The following is a 21,731-nucleotide window of genomic DNA, read 5'->3' as shown; positions in this document are numbered from 1 at the left end:
ACTAGAGAACTTCCCTTCTGGGAAAAAGGAATGACGTTTACTAGGATGATTTAATTATTATTATTATTTATTTTCTTAAGGAGTTAGATAATGTAAAATACACACTGTTACTCCACGCTCTCATACATGCCGTGCATCACAGTTTGCATTTATGCTTTCCCATTTTATAAATACAAATATAAGTGTGTCGCAGTTTTATATTAAGTATGCTGCCTTCAAATGCAGTGGGAAATGTGAAAATTATAACTTGAATCTATTAAATTGGCAGAATCTGATCATTTGAATTTCTAAAATAAAAAAGCCCACACAAAAGGTGACTTTGGCATTCATTTTTACTGATTGATTTAAAAGAAAGAAAGAAGAGGATTAAACCTAAAGGCAGCACTAGCCCTTAACATGGAGCACAGAATAATTGATTGGAGTTTGCAGAGCTACTTTGACTGAGGCAGAGCAAGAAAAAAAAAAGAAATGAAAGTGGGAGTCTTGATATTGGATTTCATCCTACCAAAAGGCGAGAAGGGTAAAAAGACACCAATGAATTGTGATGGCGTGACTCAGATTTGAAAAAGGAAACAAGCTCCCAGTCTGACTCATTAAGCCATAAATGTGAGCAACGGAACATAAACCGCTTGTGGATAAGGCCAAAGCTTTGCGTGTTGATACATTTCACATCGATATTGCCACAATTCAGTGTGACACAGAGCCTCCAGCTTGTCAGTATTCATGTTTTATTCACACTACAAATGTTTGGAAGTCACTTTTTTTTCTGATGCTATGTGGGGTTAAAGGTTAACTCTGCACACTAACAATTTTGTTCCTCATGTCATGTATGCTACAAAAGTGTTGACCAGCCACCAAAACCCAGTTGTTTTTTTGTCATCATCAGTAACTTAGGCAAATGCTCACCATGAGAGGGAAATATTTATGGCTTTTCACCATGGTTGTGTAACAACATGAGCAGCTGGCGCAGGCGAACAGGACAGATGCTCTCATGTGCATGTGGTCTCCAACTTCCTGTATACTGCCAACTAAACAGCTGCCTGCAGGCAAGAGGGACAAACTGTAGGCAGCGACAGACTATTATCTGATCACTCATGAAAATACTCACACATCAAGACAGTTGACTTTTCATTTAGATGGCTGCATTCATTCATTTAGCCTTAAGTATCATCACTGCATGCCTCATTTTAAATACTAATCTCGATTCTAGCCGCAAACCTCCAGCTCATCCACCCCTACATGAGCTGTCCCAAACTTACACTGAGTCGCAAATCAGCTCATTAAAGAAGTGAAGGCGTCCTCCCTGCACTCCCTGAGGTCAAGTCTAACCTTAAAGCTGACTCTTACAAAAAATACAAGAACACTCACATGTAGCAGATACTGGGAATACATCCAACTTGTATTATCTTCATCAGAATCCAAACTGTTGAAAGGAATTATATGTGCTTTACGTGGAAAAGGTTAATGTGCCTCATACCATAAAAAAAGGAAAAGGAGAAACAGACGAGTCAAATACAATGAGTCAGTCTACACTGTACCTGTTGTTGTAGTAGGTATACAAAATAATAATAATAACATTGAATGTATGAAAATAAAGACAAACGAAAAAAGGTACAAAGTAAAATAACAAACAAAGAAACCAAAGAAATGTTTGGATAATCTTGGGAGTATTCAATAAATCAAAGTATTGTTCTCGTTGGCATTTCTTCCAGGCATAATTGCATTAACCAGCTGTGGGGCCATAGGGCAAAAACAAGCTGTCCCCTCCCCTCACTGAACAGGTGGAGCACACTTACTGTATAAATAGCAAGTTTATTTTTCCTTAAGGCTTTCTGTTAAACAACACTTGGGTAAAAAAATTCTATAATATTACATTGTAGTTTTTATTTGTTTTCGTTGAGTTGATCTGCATTATTTATTTTGGTTCTGTTATTAATCTCTCTCTCTCTCTCTCTCTCTCTCTCTCTCTCTCTCTCTTTGTGAGGTCCACCTCCAGAATGGCAGACTCGTCTCTCAATCAACATTATTGGACTGTACCAACTTGAACTGAGGAGAGGGGTGATCTAGTGTGGGTTTCAATACATGTTGCTGTTGCTTTCTGTTGTAAGTTCACTTAAATATATATATATATATATATATATATATATATATATATATATATATATATATATATATATAAGTAAATATATTGTAGATACGTTTCACAGCTGTTTTTGTAAGTAGAATGGTTGGACCATACATTATATAAAGAGTTGAGGGAATTGTTTTGTTGTTGTTGTTGTTGTTGTTGTTGTTGTTGTGAACATGGAGCTCTTCATTTCACCAGCCTTTACACTTCAGTGCTGTTGGTCACCATCCTGTGTATTCAATACTTACTGACTCCTGACCCCCTGGCCCTGTTTGTCTATAGGCCCAAAGATGTAATAACACTGTCCACATCTGTACATTCAGAGAAAATGCACTAAAAAACATCAATTGTATATAATGCTACAGCCCACAGACCCACCTGCAGAGCAGATTCAGACCACAATATGCAGAGAATACAATAAACAGTGATGATAGTGTTTATCTCTAATAGGTGAGAGTTATCCTTGCCAACAGGTAGGACCAGTGTGTGTGTGTGTGTGTGTGTGTGTGTGTGTGTGTGTGTGTGTGTGTGTGGGGGGGGTGTATTTGCATAGTCTGAAATATATACAAAACAAGCCTACAGTTTGAGTGTGTTCATTTTACTACCTGGGCGCACAATGGATTAATTTAATAGGATCACTGAGGTGTGATGCCATGAAGGTGGACAACTCCATTTGAGGAAAAGTTGAGAATAATCCTGAGAGAAAGACTTGACAAATGTAGAAACAGATGAGAAAACACATCTATATACAGAAACACACATACACAAACACACACACACGCACACACACACACACACACACACACACACACACACACACACACACACACACACACACACACACACGCACACACACAGGCTAAGAACTCATTCTACTTTTATGATGGGTTGGATTCCTCTCAGGGAGGAGTTTCTTGCCTCTCTGAGCCAATCAGGACAAGCGGAAACAGGTCAGGTAGGCGAAGAGGACCTCAGAGAGAGCGCAGGCAGGGCAGAGCAGCCACGCACGCCAGGAGGTAAGAGAGCACACACACATTCACACACTAACACACACACACACACACACACACACCTTTAACTCTGTGTGATGACAGTTCCCCTCTAAGGATGTACATCAGTGTATACATGTAGATATACCAGCATACCACTTCTGTGTGTGTATGAGTGTGTGTTTAACTGAGTGTCAGAGCAGAAATAGGGCAGTGCCATTTTAGTCACTAACATTAGGAGGTGTTTTGAGGACTCAAGTGACTCTGTTTGATGCAGCAAAAAATTACTTATACGTATACGTGTCATTATAAACAGTGTGGATATATAAGCAGTTTTGTTTTTGAGTACTTTATGCTTAAATGTTGCATTTTTTTAATGAAGTTTGGTCTAGCAGTTAAATTATTTCCCTCACTGGAACATCTTACTGTCATTTTAGCTTGAAAACCTTACAAAGGTGTTCAAATCAGGGATTATATTCGTCATTTGTGAATATCATATACGCTTTAGAAAAAACGTTTGGTCTTGCAGATAAACTATTTTAGTCATCGGAACGTTTAACTGTAACTCTAGTGTAAAAACCTTAAAAAGATGTTAAAAGTAAAGAGATTTCAGGCGCTCGGTACTACTCTTTGACAATGTTTTGGTCCGTCACTCTGCGTGTCCATGTGTGTCTAAGAGTGTGTGTGGATAGAAAGCAGGTCCCTTCTGTGTATCACTCTTCTATTTATAGTTAGAACAAATCCCAGATATGAGAGGAATCCTTCCACCACTTACGAGGCATGGGAGAGAGAGAAAGAGGGAGGGGGGCGGAGAGAAGAAGAAAGAAGAAAGAAAAAGAGAGTGAGATGGAGAGTAGAGAGGAAACAAGTGTGTGAGAGATGGATAGAAAGTGTTATTGAACAAGCGAGAGAAGTCCTAGCGTGTTTAAAATCAAGCATTAGACCATAACGTTTTGTGTCACCAACAGGTAAGGTTGGCTTTGTTTATGTGTGTGTGTTTGAATGTGGGTAGGTTTCGGCCATTACTGTAATATCATTCATTCATTTTGTAGTTTTAAAAAGGAACAGTCTGGAAGTTTTCAGTACCCTGCAGGAACACTGTGTTTGGCAATTTAGAAATAGATTTGAACTCATATTTGGGTTTGTTTTGAACAAAGCATTGAGTTAGTCATATTTGTGCAAAAAGTTACTTTTTTCTTTTTCTGAAAGGCTAATGCTGGCAATATTCAATATTTTTCTTATTGTCATCAAATCCAATAACAAAAATTTCAATTAGTCCCTCTCTTTCAATATTTTCCAACATTGCCTTCCAGAACTGAAGTGTGAATCTTTAAAGGAGTAGTTTACCTTTTTGGGAATGACACCACTCTAACGTCAGTGCAATAAACAGGAAGCTAGAGCCAGGAGATGATCGGCTTAGTTTAGCCAACACTGACTATGCTTGGCTAGCTGTTTCCCCCTGCTTCCAGTCTGTATGCTAAGCTAAGCTAATCGCCTGCTGAAGCTGTACTTTGGCGCATGCAGAGTGAGAGATGCTGACTTTGGGGTGTTAACTTCAGGATGCTAACAAGCTAACAATGGAAATGCTAACATGCTAATGTTAAAGCAGATTATCTTTGGGCTCACCATCTTAGTTTAGCCTGCTAGCATGCTAATATTTGCAAATTAGCTAAGAGCTTTCACTCTGAACCAAAAATGTTAACCTCATGGTGGCTACTGTAAAGACAATATCGCCAGCCTTATCATTATTACCAAAGCAAAATAAATCATATTTCTCTAGTCATTGATTCATGCCACTGTGTGTGCAGTTGCAGCTTGTTAAACATGCCCTCTTGTTGATATTCTAGGAATATATTCATAAAGTCAGACATACACACACTCACAGACACACACAGTGTCCCTCAAAGAGCCTTTTTGTTAGGCGTCTGCACAGAGGTTTTGAAGTTTGAAGTGTGTGTGTGTGTGTGTGTGTGTGCGTGTGTGTGTGTGTGTGTGTGTGTGTGTGTGTGTGTGTGTGTGTGTGTGTGTGAGAGAAAGAGAGAGATATAGAGTGTGTGTGCACTTACACTATGTGTAAAAGTGAAAGGGTTTGTGAGGCTTTGCATTGTGTCGTCAGGGGGCAGCTGCTAATCGTACTGTAAATATCATCCCGTTGTATAAGTGTGTAGGCTATGTCTGTGTCTGTGGTTGTGTATTTTAGGGTGCCCAGCCTTTTGCTCTCATGTCAAGGACTGTATGTTGTTGCACAAACAGCACCCTAGTAACAGTATCTAAGAGTTGCCTTCGAACGACGCAGCAGCAGCAGCCGGAGGGCCTGGGACTTACTCTGTTTCTTTGGTCCTCTGCTCTGCTCTAAACCAGATAACATAAACAGGCCATGGAAACTTCTACGATTAGGAACTACTTGAGTTAGTGTTGATCTGTGGGACAGCAAAAAGAGAGGGAGCAAGTAGAAACTAACAGAAAACAAGCTGAGGTGAAATGAGGAAGAAAGGGACACAGTGTAGAACCATTTAGTTTATTTCTAATAGCTAGTTCTAGAAGATACTTTGTGCAGGATTGTTATATTTTATAATTTTGAAGATAATCTAGATTGTATTTGTCAGAGAGGAGTAACCCCAGCAGAAACCAGAATTTAGACCATAAGGGGACATCGAAAACATCATAGGTACTGTGTCGCCTGTCAAGCTTGTGTTTTTGCCCGGCACATACAGTATATACTTTTCATGACGGCTGATTGAGATTGCACTTGAAATTCTTAGCAATTCTTGAAACAACAGGTCCTTGAATCCAGGCTGGCAGACAAGATCAGGCTTCTCATTTCTAGCTGGGAACCTACGGTGGCCGACAGGGGCAAACGCACTGCAACTTAATGAAACACACGCAAATAGACAAAACACATGCAAATTAAGAAAACATCTTCATAAATTTAACGACACATGCGCAGCATTCAGCAAACGCGCTGCAAATACAGAAACGACGCAAAAAGAAAAGCACACAACCTAAAAAAAACTGAAACGATGCAAAAGAAAAGCACACGATCTCCGAAAAACAAATGCAACAAAATAAAAAACACTGCATATTACACAACGGAAGTTCTCCAGGCCTCTAGGGGGAGTGCTAAGTGGAACAGCTTGATTTTCGACCCCCACGGGGAGAGAGCGCTCTGCCTTTTTATTACCACGAGTTTACAGACACGTCTCTGCTGATTGGGTATCACCTGTGACCTGAGCCAATAAACTAGAGACACATCCACCAAACGAGAGAAAACATATCTCAAACATAGACTTAAGTCTATGATCTCAAAGCAGTTGCACACCGTTCTGAGATTGATCGTGCCCCCTCTCTCTCTCTCTCTCTCTCTCTCTCTCTCTCAGTGGGGTCGAAAATCAAGCTGTTCCACTTAGCGTTCCCCCTAGGGGTCTGGAGAACTTCTGTTGTGTAATCTGGATGCAGCGTTGGAGTTGCTGGTCTACCGCTGCCTCGATCAGTTAGTTAGTTTGTGTCATTGTGTGACTTTGGTGTTTTAATGGGTTAGTTCGGATTCCCCAAATGTCCTGCAATAACACAGACAAACTAACCAATCGAGGCAGCGGCAGACCAGCAACTCCTGTGTTCTGAGAGGTAAAATTACTGTTTTTGTCAAAGGAGTCTAGTCTCTAGGTTTGAAGAGAGCATAGATGGATGGATAACGGCTTCAGTTCCCCAACGTAAAGGCGATGTTTGACGGCAAGGTAAAATAGTGATTTTTTTTTCTTTTTTCTAGGTGGGCCTTTTTTTATGGTGGCAAAAATAAATGTAGCTGCAGCCACCGTCCACAGCAGTACATTGCTTAGCTTCTGTGTTGATATTCCAGTCTGTTTCTCCAAACTGGGGGCCTGCCAGCCGCCTTCTACTGTAGCTAATACACTGACTAAGTGGAATAAATACCTCATTCAGCTCACTTCAAAAGATCTTAACTATACATTTAAGCTAATATGCAGTAAACTTTAACAATATGTTATCCCAGAATTAGAGACTTTATGTGGTTTGTTGAAATTTGAATCAAAGCCAGTGTGATTAATAACCCCATTTAGAACCTGGCTGTCACTGTTGTTCCTGCTAAGTAAAAGAAGGTGAAATCCATATAGACTGCCTACTTATCCTAACCATACATCACTATAATGAAAGTAATACATAATAAATAATTACTAAATAAATACTAAAAAAAGGTTCTTTCTCACACACTTGCTGAAATTGAGGCACTGTTGCACTTTTATTTTGACGTTCCTCACTGGCTCCCTCTCATGAATGATTCAGAGAACAGTTCCTCTACCTGCTTCTCTCTGTAAGAGTCGCTAAGCAACTGAAATGCTATCCCGGCCCTTTAAAACCACAGAAACAAAGTCCCATTGCCCCCAACATGCACGCGCACACACACACACACACACACACACACACACACACACACACGCACACACACACACACACACACACTGAAATACACACAGCTGAATGTCTGTGATCTGTGCTTCCTCCAGGTCAGTGGACTTACAGAGGGGATTATGTCCAAACCTTCGTCCAACGTTAAGGCCCTTCAGGTAAATGATTTTCATCTGTGTGCACAATAAGGTTTGGATGTGTATAAAACTTTATTTTCCTATTTTAAAAAAACATCATACATTTAGTTGACAACGAGAAAACAAGACGAGCGAGGTATTGCAAGAATACAATTAGATAAAAGCTTCAACCGAATGGCGTAATAACTTTTCATCCTGTTAAAAATAAAGATGACAGGAGTTTCCACATTAAAGTATTTATTGGTAAAGGAAAATACAGAGTTCAGACTGTGCATATACAGTATCAAGGCTTTGTTAGCGCAGACTTGTAGCGAGGCAAAGGATGAGGAGTTGACTGTATCGCTGCGTGTTTGCAAATGTGTCTGTATTTGGGTTGTAATGGCTTTGTGCGTGCATGTCAGAGAGGGTTTCTTCCATCGTCTCTCTCTCTCTCGTTTCTCATTGTGCTCATTTCCATGTCTAACCATGGGATAGGCATCTGGACAGGGGACGTTTTAAACACCAGTACAGTACAAACATGAGGTTTCCTCGTCTCAGCTTAAGTTCATCACAAACAAGAACAGCAGAATACATTTACATTATAAATAAGCAACATTTCCATCTAAAAAACACTTTCTTAAAAGTTCCCATGTCTTATAGTTTTTATCTAATTTGTCTTTCAACATTTTCAAAAGCTTACCATATCTTCCTTACATACATTTCTAGACAGCTATTAGCTCCCATTTAATCAATACAGTATGAAAATCAATTATTACAACTTTTATTGTTTTAGTTAATGCAGCTGCAAGCGACAACTGGTTTAAAAACCCTCCCTGTTTGTTTAAGATATAATATTGAGATAGACTTTATTGTCCTAAAGGATATTGTTTAATGTGGCTGCAAAATATAAGATTAAAAGCCTAAGAAAAAGACTAAGAATAAACAAAAACATTACAAATATTTTTACATGATCCACTTGTTTGCATTGTGGGTTGAATTTTCCGTTAATGTACGTAGCACACGATTGTTTTAGGATTTTGGCTGCAGAGTGATCTTACAAGCACCAAAACAAAAAAAACAACAACACTAAAAGTATATATCTGCAATATGCTTTTCTTATTAAAAAAAAAGGGGATGGAAAACCAGCTGTCTGGAAGGCAGGAAATCAATTAAAACGCAGTTTTTTTTTGTCTTTTGAAAACGGTTTAATAATAATGTAAATTATTTTTTGGCTAAACTTAGGCACAAAAACCAGTATGGTCCTTTAACAAATGGCCTGTGCAGAACAATTTAACTTGACTGATGGCTCTTATAGATCCCCCTTAAACTGGGCACTGTGTTTTATACCCAACAACTGTAAAAACAATAAAACAATCAACAGTGTTGGGTCGCTGCCATAACGGCTGTTAAGAGTCAACAAATGTACCCCACTAAACAGTTAAAGCAAAGTCTGTCTGAATTTTATTTGAGCTGAATAAGAACTGATAGTAATAGATCGCTCTGATGGCAAATTATCAGCTTGCTTTCATGTCTTGATCAGGGACACTGCGGCAGAGGGCTGTTTTTAAACGTGAATTGATTGATACCCACCCTGCTGGCCCTAAAGGTTTTGGTCTTCCATCCTTACTTATATAGACTTTGCCAATCCTCAGGAGGCTTCAAAATGAATTATCATTTAGTCAAACCCATGTCATTCAAAACTCCCGTAAAGTTTGTCGGATTGATCGTCACACAGCCAGTAACACTCTGTAGTAGGTCTGCAAAATGAATCGCAGGCAAGGCAAAATCTGTGTCAGACCATTCTGAATTAAGTATTGTGGTGCCGCAGACACGTCCCGGCCTACAAATCCTATCCTACAGACTAAAGAAAACACCTTTCTTTGATACAGACCCTCGCAAAAATCACACTATAATCATAATTTTTTTTTACATTTTTCAATGAAAATGAGAATGACACAAACATTATCATTTCCTCCTATATCGTGAATCATATCACAATCACAATATCAGTCCAAATAATCGCAGTAAGATATTTTCCTCATATCGTGCAGCCCTGCTCTGTAGTTCCATCTCAGCCTCCTCCCAGATTAATAGCCACCGCCATCTTTTTATAGCTCCAAAATGCAAGAGCAATAAAAGGTCCATTACATTTCATCCAAACAGTCGTGCAGCACAAGTGAAGCATTTTGTGCCCAAATGTTTCCAGTGTGGATTCCAACGTCCAGTATTTACTTCTCTGATACCTATCCCTCACTAACATTGCTCTGGCTGAATACTGTATGCACCTTAAGTAGGGAGTTAAATCAGTAGTGTGTGTAAACAGTATAAAGATGATAATTAAAAAGTGGTGGGAGTACATTAACTGAAGTACTGTACTTATTTACTATTATACTCCATTACATTGATTTGACACGTATGGTTACTAGTTACTTTTCAGATACAAAACATGTGATCAGCTTATAAAATGTTTCATTGTTAGAAATGAAGTTACAGCATTAACAGAAAGTGTTAATCCATTGATCAATTAGTCGATCAAACAGAAAATTAACCCGCTACCATTTTGATAATTTAATAATCGTCATATGAAGACAAACGTTTCTCAGCTGTTCTCTGGTTCCAGCTTCACCAATGTGAGATTTCACTGCTTTTCTCTCTGTTTTTACCTCATTGTAAACTAAATATCTTTGAGTTTTGGACTAAACGAGACATTTGAGCAGCTTGGACTCGCTATTTCCTGTCATTTTATAGACTAAATGTTTAATCAGTTATTGTTTTGTTCGACAATGGAAACGATCATTTGTTGCAGCTGTACATTAAACTGCCAAATATTATATATAAAATATGTAAAATTAGCTCTAGCACTTGCAACATGAGAATGTGTTGAACAGTAAACACTAATTTTGGAGTACTTTTACTTTTGATACTGTAATTGTGCTGCAGAGGCTGTTTGGAGAAGATTTTTGGGGAGTAATCACATGTACTTTGCATGACAGACATTTGAATGTATATTTTCTACTGATCCAGCCAGGCATCCATTGGTTTACCATTCATGTCAGACTCTCGCGGGTTGCTAAAGTATATTATTCATTACAGTGACCAACATCAAGTCTGCATACATTTTGACAAATGTTATGACTTTTCAACTTCTCAACTCTATGCTATCTAGTTTGCATTATGCAAATTGTAGGATCAAGTGTTTTTGGAGCTAAATAGAAACTAAAAGCATATCAGCATATCTCTGCCTCTGCTCCATCGATTTTGGACCATTCTTTCTTTAGATCCGTGTCCGTTGAGTGCCCCCTTTAAATAAGTGAAACAAACACTGGTATGGCCCGTTAGTAATGCAGGAAGGTGTAGGTGGAATTACAGCACAGGGGCTGTTGTTTGAACAGAGTTAAAGGAAGAGTTAAAACTGTTAGGAATCCCCTTTCATGTCGAGAGTGACATAAAAAGATTGTCTTTCTCATCTCACTCTCGGCAAATAAGCATCTTTCCTAAAAGGTCAAACTGTATTTGAAATATTCCTTTAACCTTTGGTTGAAATGTCAGAAGATGATTGCCGACGGCACGTTAAGCATAAGACAGTAAACGACCCCAGCCAAAGCAACATTACAGGGATACAAATCTGAGCAAACATGCTTCGAATGAGGCGATTTCTTCCCGAACTTTAAACCTTAATCTCTGAAAAAAATAAAACCCAGCGTCCTCTGTGACACACACCGCACTCCCTCTCTGTACAGCTGTACAATTTGATTATATATACAATACAGTACACTACAGTACAACGCAAAACTACACTACACATCAAATCCAAGTGACAGGACGTCGGGGGGCAGGTAGCAGTTGGACATCAAGTTAGCAGACAGATCACTGAGCTGCGTGTGTGTGTGTGTGTGTGTGTGTCCCCAATTTTCATAAAGACACAACACCCTTTTTAGGGACATGATGGTAACAAGGAAATAGTGGTCATAATCAAAACAAGGGGTTTTGAGGAAACTGGTGTACATACACACATACACACACATGCAAAGACACAGAGACAGGAAATTTGTTGAATGTGTTGAAAGTATCTCATTGGCTGTTCTTGCTGTCCATCAGGCTAATTTGAACATCCCGATGGGAGCTCTGCGTCCAGGGGCGGGACATCCTGTCAAGAGGAGAGAGGAGACAGTAGACACAGAAGAGGTAAGACAAGGAGGAGACACACACACACACACACACACACACACACACACACACACACACACACACAAAGAAAATGAAAAAGTGACCAGCAGGTTTTTGTAGCTTTATTAAATATAACATAAATGTCTTTGTGTGCAAACCAGAAGCACATTTCCATAACTTTAAGGTCTTTACTGTATATTCAAATTGTATTATGTTTTCCCTTCATATCACACATACAGTATGTGAAATAATATATATGTAATATAAGTAAGTGGAATATGTTAGGCTTGCAATGACCCACAAAACACACTTAGGTGTACCGCCACACACTATTTTCATCACCATCCCCACCTTTACTCATAGCAATTCTGTGGTTCTACTGACCCCCGAGAGGGACAATACTGCCCTACAAACAGAGATAGCAGTAACTAAATAAAAGGATGAATTTGACAAAAAAGGGTTTAAAGTTTCTTAAGGCTCGAAACCAGGTAGAAAAACTGTACATTTGATGCCCTTTTAGACACAAAAACCTGTAAACCTTCAGGTGGTGAGGGCCAAAAATTGTGGTTACAGCCATTCTGCTAAGCTAGGTTCATAGTATTATCAACATGGTCCAACTGGAAAGGAAACTAGTTTGAAAGAGTTGATAAATGTAGCTTTAGCTTAGGCTAGCTGCAGCCATCTCACCAACTAGCTTTAACTTAGCAGTTAGCGTTTTGTCTCTGCTGTCGTGTTGTAAACTTTACATCATATTTTTTACTCAAACTGAATACTTCTATGGCATGATGGATATTTTTTAGGTAAAACAACTGTCAAAAGGCCAGATTCTACTATCATAATAATGTATAGTTACTGCATTTTGGCTTTGCAGTGCAGAATAGCGCTGTGCTAACGCTTGCAGGTACTGTAGTAGTACAGGTAGGGAGAAGGGACATAAGACATTTGGAACATCTTGGTGGTAATGTAATAATAAGTGAACCTTAAAACGACAGTTTTGATGACGTAACTGTAACTGAATAGATTTTTCAAATATTCAAAGAAGAATCACTGCAAACAAACACATTAAATATAATATGGTATTTGACAGAAAATGGTATGAGATTAGTACCATTAAACTATTTTCTACTTTTTCTCCAATTATTTCCCACCTACCAAAATAATAATAATAATAATACTTCTGTTTTAATTGTTTTTCATCAGGCTCATTCACCAGACCAGCCCAGCGCTGCTGCCCAGACGCCAGAGGAGAAGAAGGCGTTGCCGGGCGCGGTGAAACTGCCCGGTCCTGCTGTTAACCTATCAGAGCTGCAGAACGTCAAGAGTGAACTACGATGGGTCACCAAGGATTAACATGTAGGTGGTCATAGTCTTATGAACACCCCTGAATGTCCTCTTCCTCACTGTTTTATGTGTAAAAACTAAGAATAATTGGAAAAATCAACCATTTTATTCTACACTTTCCTTATAACCTTTATTAAAAACAGGTATGATGTTATTTCATGGAATAAGAAAATATGTTCTCATTTTATATTGATTTGGTTACAATACCTTCCACTTTCTTTGTGTTGGAATTCTAAACTCCGAAGTGTAAAATTTGGTGTTTTGGGAGCGCCGGATGTCACTTTTTTCGGATGTCCGTCACCTTCCGCTTCCTTTGTGTTGGCATTCTAAACTCCGGTAAATCCAGACAGCTAGGTAGACTATCTGTCCAATCTGAGTTTTCTGTTGCACATGTTCCACCAAAACAAGTTCCTTCCCGAGGCTATTTTGCAGAGGCACCGTTTTTGTAAATATTCCATACTTCTAAAATAGATTGTAATATAAATCATTACCCCATTGTTCCTGCCTTGTTAATAAAAATACTACTGTATGCAATTATTAAATAGGTACTCAGTAAAAAAAATACTTTATTTAAAATGTATTAAGTCCCTCTTAAAAACAAAGTTATTACCCCCTTATTCCAGAGTCTTTTTACCTCGAGCTTTCATTAAAGTACCCAATGACTATGACCCCAAACAGAAGTAATGTATTAAGTATTAAAGTGATCAAACAATGTTAAGTATGTTTTTGAGCTGTTTAAGAGTATCTAGGACCCCAAACTGAACGTTAGGGTTCAAATATGAAGACTTTTAGTCCAAAATAGGAATAAAGTATGCATTTTAATGATGTTTTGCTTCTTCTTAATGTTTGAAAGTGTCAAAAACCTGAACATTTGTATACCTTGACAAAAGTAGGATTTTTTTGTTGTATTTCATTAGATTTTACAGGTATATCTAACAGCTAATTTGTGTATCTATTGTAATTATTTGGATACACCAAAATTTCCACTGATCCCATGTGATGACCGCTTACTTGGAAATATATGATGCAGCTCTTTTGAGAGTTTTGCAGTGCTCACATGGCCGGCTTTAAAGGGTCCAAAGAGAAAAATGCAAAACCAAACCAAACGACAGCGAGGCGTGAGCAAGAAAGCACAAAGATGAGTTCACAAACGGAGTCACCGGTTCTTTGTGAATGATGCAAATCCAGAGTGTGAAAACAGAAAACAACTGCAGCTCATATGACAGATGACTGAATATATTTGGGGTTTGGACTGTTGGTGTAATGAAACAAGCTATGAAAGTAGATCACCTTCTGCTGTGGGAAGCAGGTGTTTGTCACTGTTCTTCTGACATTTTACAGACAAAACGACTGATCGATTTATAGAGAAAATTAACAATGAAAATAATCATAAGGGTTCATCAATAAGGGTTGCCCGATGGCACGGGGCAAGCAAAACACCACGTCAGGAAGTAAATATAACAACCCCCTTGCCCGTTCGGACATCATCGTATCATAATCGTTTGATTTGAATGCTGTTTTTTTTCAACATTTTTTGTCACATTTTTTATGCTTTTTCACAGGATTTATTTCCCGTAGTTTGACAGTTTATTCTATTTTATTTAATGTTTTTTTCCCCCGACGCTTTTTTTGACGGCTTTTTAACGTTTTTTTTGTTTTTCCTCGGGAAAAAAAAGAATTGTATAGGGGCCAATACAAATTGACTTTGGGCAAGTAGAATTTTTTTTTTACTTGCCCGACCGGACAAGTGAAAAAAAACCTTTGCGTTGAACCCTGATTAGTTACACACCTATAGATTAATCTGCTGATTGTTTCCTTGATTCATCCATCAATTGTTTGGTTTGAGCAACGTCAGAAAGTAGAGAGAAATACTGTCTAAGTTACCCAAAGCCCATAATTCACTATTACTGTCATTTAAGACAAAGAAAAGCCGCAAATCCTGACATTTAGAGAAGCTGAAACCAGGAAACAATGATGAAAAATGACTGAAAACTATTCATTCTGATTCATTATTTCGACCGATTTAAAAATAAATAAAAAGAATAACAAAAAGGACGAAAATAAAGAATAATAAAAAGAAATTCAATATAACACACACTAGACCCGTTCGAAAAGGGATAGGAAGGGGCCTGCAGGCTTGTCAAGTCCTACTAAGACAATGAATCATTATCAAAAGATAGTAGATTCATTTTCTGATTATCAACTACTGAACTAATCAATTAATCGACCAATTCATTTCAGCTGTGACTTCATACAAGGCTGGGTAGTTTTATCCTTTACAATGCTTCATATTCTAAAAGCTCTTCATATGTTTTGTATGTTAAAATCTTCATTTGTAAAGTAACCGGAAAGTAAAGCTGTCATATTAATGTAGTGGAGTAACATAATCCCTCTGAAATGTAGTAGAAGTATAAAGTAGGAGAAAATATAAATACTGAAGTAAAGTGCAAGTATTTAAAATATCTCCAACAGACACACACAATGTAAACACTGTTTGATACAGCCCCCAAAACCAGGGACCATGTTGGAAAAAAGTGTTTCTCGCTTTAACATGTTATCCCTTGGATACCCTTCCCCCTTGTTGTCTTTCTATATCCATAAATAAACCAAACCTGCATGTTATTGTAATACTGGAGGAAACGACTTAGACACCGGGAGGATGTGCAAACTGGATAATCCCTGGCTGGCCAGGTAGGGTTACACTCAGGATATATTTGCTGTAAAAGTGACAAAACTAACCATTGAGCCAGAGTCACATTAAATCCTTCTTTGCATGTAAAACTTTTCACCGTAAATTTGCAGTTATATACTGGCAGCAGCTTCGCCAGAAAACTACTGTTTATTTACAGTAACCATAATGTTGTTTTTTATTTTTATTTTAAGGTATTTTATTGTAAATAATTGTCTATAATTCTTACAGTATTATTTGAATTTACAGTAATATACTGGCTGCAGTGTAATTCCCACCGTTTCCTTTTTTTCCCCCCAAGATGCATTGGTATTAACAGTAAATACTGTACCTGTAATCTGTAACATTTGCAGATATTAATGTAATATTATTTTCTCCCAGAATGCATTGCCATTTGCAGTATGATCCTCTATAACAATAACAGTGTGAGATTAGCTGTAAATTTACATCAAAGGCTTACACACACACACACACACACACACACACACACTCTACCGGTCAAAAGTTTGGGGTCACTTAGAAATGTCCATTCCACTCCATTATAGACAGAATACCAGCTGAGATCAGTTGCATTGTTTTTTGAATCAGGGCAGCAGTTTTCAGATTATATTATGTGTTTACATAATTGCAAAAGGGTTCTGGACTGTTGTAGAAAAAAGTGGCTGATCTTTAATGCAATATCTACATTGCCCATTATCAGCAACCATTCATCCAATGTTCCAAAGGCACATTCTGTTTACCTGTATGATACCATTTTAAAAGGCTGACTGAGAAAACATTGGAGAACCCTTTTGAAATTATGTAAACACATAATGTAATCTGAAAACTGCTGCCCTGATTAAAAAAACAACTGATCTCAGCTGGTATTCTGTCTATAATGGAGTGGAATGGAAATTTCTAAGTGACTCCAAACTTTTGACCGGAAGTGTGTGTGTGTGTGTGTGTGTGTGTGATATATATATATATATATATATATATATATATATATATATATATATATATATATATTAGGGCTGTCAAAATAACTAACTAATGAACTAATTAATCTGAGATAAAATAACGTGTTAAAAAAAATAACGCAGATTAATCCCTTTTAAGATTAAGCCGTTCTAGCACCATTGGACTGTAAAATGAAGGAGGGAGACGAGAATGTTCTGCCTGGATTATTAATTGGAACATTTACTTGTAAAAATCTTCTTCCTGCCAACCCTGGCTACCGAAATCTGGTGCCACTGATATGTCTGCGCTTCTCTCTGATGCTCTGAAACACAAACACCGCTGCACATGACGCTAGTTAACACTATACTCGACAGCAGCTAACGTTAGCCTACTGCTAGCTAGTTAACACTATACTCGACAGCAGCTAACGTTAGCCTACCGCTAGCTAGTTAACACTATACTCGACAGCAGCTAACGTTAGCCTACTGCTAGCTAGTTAACACTATACTCGACAGCAGCTAACGTTAGCCTACCGCTAGCTAGTTAACACTATACTCGACAGCAGCTAACGTTAGCCTACCGCTAGCTAGTTAACACTATACTCGACAGCAGCTAACGTTAGCCTACCGCTAGCTAGTTAACACTATACTCGACAGCAGCTAACGTTAGCCTACCGCTAGCTAGTAGCTGGATTAAACACGGTTAAAATGCTGACAGCTAACGCTAAACGGTGTAAAGTGTGACTGTGTTTTACTGTAGAGGATTCAACACCGGGATGTAACAATCTGCAGCTGGCATCGGAAAAACAACACAGACGGTGCGTTCAATGAAACTGGTAAACTACAGCGTCGTGGTGCATTTGAAGTTATTGTAAATGTCCTTTTCCCATCTGATGGTTCAACAGCAATTTACTACTGAAATTAGTTATTGTTATTGTTATACATTATTATTAAATCATTTCATTTTGACCATATGGCCTTAGCAATAAACAAGCCGTTCTTTAATGTCACCAACTGTTGTTTAGTACCCTTTTTTTTTCTTTTCTTTTTTTACTTTCTTAAAAAGTAGTTCAGGCACCGTTAATTATGTATGCGATTAATTTCGATTAATTAATCACAGAGTATGTAATTAATTAAATTACATTTTTTTATTGATTGACAGCCCTAATATATTATATATATATAATATATAATGTCTAATAGTTTAGTGTCTCGCTATGTAAGGATGTAAAAAAATGAACTGCTAACAGTTTGTTTTGAATAACTTTAATGTGCTTAGGTGCTTAGGTTTGTAGAGAGACATATAAAGTCTCTCTACAAACGTAGTAACTGTGCAAAAAAAATCCTTTTCTGTCCTGAAAATGTCACAATGCACACATTAATTTCCATAAAAACCTGGTTAAATTTAACCAAAACTATCTGTCTGCTAGATATTACAAGATAAAATTTGTTTGAACATTATATTTTTTATATTATATATTCTTAAATATAAATAGGATCCTGGTGCAAAGCAGAAATGTTTTTACCTAAGCACATTAAAGTTATTCAAAACAGAAACTGTTAGCAGTTCATTTTTCTTACAACCTTACATAGCGAGGCACTAAACTTTTAGACATTATGTTATTATGTCTTTGTGACAGAAAGATAAATGCTAAAATTCAGATCCTGGATGGTATCAATGAGACTCGTCTCCACAATAATGACTTGCAGTGGTCGGAGCTCGCCACAGTGGGTCACTGTGGGCTGCGCAGACTGTTTGGGTGAAACGGGGTGTGTGCTGATGCCACTGTGTGTGGGCAGGAGGGTTTGAGTCAGGCTCTATATTTATACTTTATAGAAGTGTGTGTTTGAAAAAAAAATGTGTGTGAGCACTGAGGGGTAGTCTTTGCTGTGACTTTCTCAGCGGGACACAGAAACCACAATATCCAAACACTGTGGCTGTTCTGCCCTGCCCAAATCATGTGGGTGTGCTGTGCAGAAGTCTTAGTTACAAACCCATTTCTCTGAGGCAGAAAAAATAATACTACATGCTCACAGTGTGCATTTACACTAGGAAAGTGATAAAATTACTTCAAAAGTCACCAGTAGCAGCATACTTATTTCGGAGTGTGCTTTGGATAGACGCTATTTGTCCCACAATGCAATGCACACAAAAAAACTAGAGGAGCTACTCGCAGCTTCAAAACAAAAAAATAAAAAATAAAGTGTTACATATCTAAGAAAACCATTTTGCTTTCTCTTCAGAAAGTTTGACTGTTATTACAAGGTTGCAGTTTGATTGATTTGTGTATTGTATACTACATGGCCAGAAGTATGTGGACACCTTAAAGTTTCACCCATTTTGTAGTCTATATCCACGACGTTCCACTTCCCGGATTGCTCTGGTGCCGCCGGATGTCCGTTACCTTCCGCTTTCTTTGTGTTGTAATTTTAAACCATGTGGATTTAGGATGACTATGGTTAACTCAGATCTCTGCAGGGTGAATCCAGACAGCTAGCTAGACTAATCTAATCTGAGTTTTCTGTTGCACGACTGAAACAACCTTTGAACGTACACGTTCCAACAAAACAAGTTCCTTCCCGAAGCTATTTAGCTGTGGCACCGTGGCCCCGTCTGGCGCATAGCGCCGCCCAAGACGATTGTGATCGGTTTAAAGAAATGCCAATAAACAAGAGCATGTTTTCCCTTCCATCCCGGAATGCTGTGTTGACTAGCCAGACCCTTGTCTGCAGCGCTTTGGAGGAAGGTCTGGCAAAGCGAGACTACCCACTTTGTGACTTATCCCAAAACTTTGAGGGCATAAATGTGCTGCTACAACATTCTCCACTTTTCTAGTTTCAGGCTTTCTACCAGATTTTGGACCCTGGCCGTAGATGTGCTCCCATTCAGCCACAAGAGCATTAGTGAGGTCCAACTTATTGGACAGAGGTCTGACTGAAGGTCTATGTCTGACTTACAGACAGTGGATGTTCCAGTTCAACCCAAAGGTGTAGGATGAGGTTGAGGTCAGGGCTCCCTGCAGGCCAGTCAAGTTCTTTATGGACCCGGCCTTGCATGGGGGCATTGCCATGTTGAAACAGGAAAGGGCCAAACACAAACTGTGGCCACAATGTTGGAAGCCCACTATCGCCTCAAATACCTTAATGCTTCAATATCATTGTAGCATTAAGATTTTCCTTCATTGGAACGAGGGACTGTGAACTGGGCTGTCCACTTACTTTTGGCCACCTAAAATATATATATATACATAATATGGAAGTACATACCTTTTACTGTCTTTTACAGCCAAATTTTGAGCTAAAAATCTGATTTGGGAACCCACGTTGGGAAACTAAAAATAAAACAAAAACGTATAAAAGAGCAACTATTTCCTTGTTTATTAATTCAAGAGTATAGAATGTCTTTCTAACATAGATGCAGGCTAGCCCATTTCAACTTTAAGGGTCAGCGAAGTTAACTACCACATAATGTAGTATGGGACAGCATCATTTTGAATCTAGCAAAAGATTTATATTATTAGCTTCTCTCTCAATCCGTTGTACTTTTCAGTGAGCTTTAGTGTAACATTACTTAACCAGCAGAACAGTAGCTCCTTGGCTCCATCCATTGATGTTTAACTTGAAGCCTGAAGACCTGCGCTACCTTCTGAGAAGTGTTTGTATGACTAAAACTTGAGTGTTTGAGATGGAAATGAACAGCAAATGTGTCAGACAGTGAGGGGAGATCACGCCACAGAGAAACAGAAATGGAAAAAGGTCAAGAGTGAGATAAGTACAGGGAAAAACCAGGTGATAGATCAACCAGATCTTATATATAAGGCTGCCTCAGTGAATACAGTGACCTGGCCTTCTTCCTGCTGTCTCTCAAGGGGTGAGCCGCTCTGAGACCCGCTGATACCAGACAGTGAAAATCCCTCACAGCGTCTTTATCTTTCTCTTTCCTCCAGGATCCCCAGCCAGGCAGCGAGGAAGGCGAATAATCTTCATAGACACAGACTTCAGTCCACCGCCACCGAAGACTAAGCAAACCACAAACTAATCCTAACATGTTTGGAAACAATAACAGCTTTCTGTGAAGCCAACGTCTGCAGAAAATGTTCAGCACTTAACCAAAACCACCAAGAAGCAGGCATCCATAAACTCTCTCTTTCTATCAGTACGCTAATAGGTTAAAGCGCCACAAAAAAATCTGTGGAGATTGTTTTATCATATAAATCTAAATTATGATTAGTACAAAAAGTGAAGTACTGTTTAGATATTCTGGCTTGTTTCTGCTGCAGATAAGACTCCACTTTACTTGGAGTTTTAGAAGTAAGTGAGTTGTGTTGCAATAACGGCATATTCTTTGCTTTTTTTTTAGTTATTTGGAGTATTATTAAGTCTGAAGTAGCTGGTTTAGAAGGACATTTGTTGACAATTGACATACATTTCACAACAAAACTGTGATGCCCCTTTTGATTCTGTGAAGACACGTCTTTTCCACTGTCCAAACTGTTCAGCACTGATTTATACTAATACTTTCTATTAAATTATTAAATCCTAAATGCCATCGCAACAATTTGCAATGTTGCGATGGCATCTAAGTTCAACTGTTTTACTTTTTTTGGGAGGGGGATTATAATGTTTTACGTGTTTTAATGTTAGGATTCCCAGAAACTGGTAGCTTCAGGAAAATGTTGCAATAAATCAAGATGGTTCTAAAAAAATCGCAAACTGTTCTACTCATTACTGGCTACACGTGCTATTACGGAATAGCATTTCAATGTTGTATATGTTTTATTTTTATTTTTAGCCATGCTAGCAGCATGGCTCTATGGCCTGGCATAGCCAGACTAATTTCACAAATGCTTATCTGTCAGAGCAAATGAAACACAAGCTTGCAGATTTGTCTGGTTTCCAGAACCTCCATATTGAAGGTTACCAAAGGACGACTCGTACCAA

At 38.4% G+C, this 21,731-nt stretch overlaps 1 protein-coding gene across 3 annotated transcripts; it reads left to right on the top strand.

Annotated features, from left to right (window-relative positions):
• The first annotated feature begins 3,094 nt into the window (after window positions 1–3,094).
• On the top strand, window positions 3,095–21,496 carry smpx (small muscle protein X-linked). 3 transcript variants are annotated; one of them, XM_078281077.1, is made up of 6 exons: window positions 3,949–4,085; window positions 6,766–6,851; window positions 7,638–7,697; window positions 11,754–11,840; window positions 13,023–13,175; window positions 20,738–21,496. In XM_078281077.1, the coding sequence occupies exons 2-5, from the start codon at window positions 6,837–6,839 to the stop codon at window positions 13,170–13,172; spliced, it is 312 nt and encodes a 103-aa protein (XP_078137203.1). In that variant the 5' UTR covers window positions 3,949–4,085; window positions 6,766–6,836; the 3' UTR covers window positions 13,173–13,175; window positions 20,738–21,496. The 3 variants fall into 3 exon arrangements, with proteins under 3 accessions (XP_078137205.1, XP_078137203.1, XP_078137204.1); XM_078281079.1 differs by lacking the exons at window positions 3,949–4,085; window positions 6,766–6,851 and adding an exon at window positions 3,095–3,144; XM_078281078.1 differs by lacking the exon at window positions 6,766–6,851 and having other exon boundaries at window positions 3,950–4,085.
• The last annotated feature ends 235 nt before the right edge of the window (window positions 21,497–21,731 follow it).

This window comes from Sander vitreus, chromosome 22 (genome assembly GCF_031162955.1).
Source record: "Sander vitreus isolate 19-12246 chromosome 22, sanVit1, whole genome shotgun sequence".
In the NCBI taxonomy this organism is placed as follows: domain Eukaryota; kingdom Metazoa; phylum Chordata; class Actinopteri; order Perciformes; family Percidae; genus Sander; species Sander vitreus.
Note: the sequence above shows the minus strand (reverse complement) of the source record. Positions and strands in the feature narration are given on the sequence as shown.

Coding starts and splice junctions, on each gene's coding strand:
- smpx (XM_078281077.1), top strand. Junction 7,698..11,753: donor CCAACGTTAAGGCCCTTCAG/GTAAATGATTTT, acceptor GCTGTCCATCAG/GCTAATTTGAACATCCCGAT. Junction 11,841..13,022: donor AGACAGTAGACACAGAAGAG/GTAAGACAAGGA, acceptor GTTTTTCATCAG/GCTCATTCACCAGACCAGCC.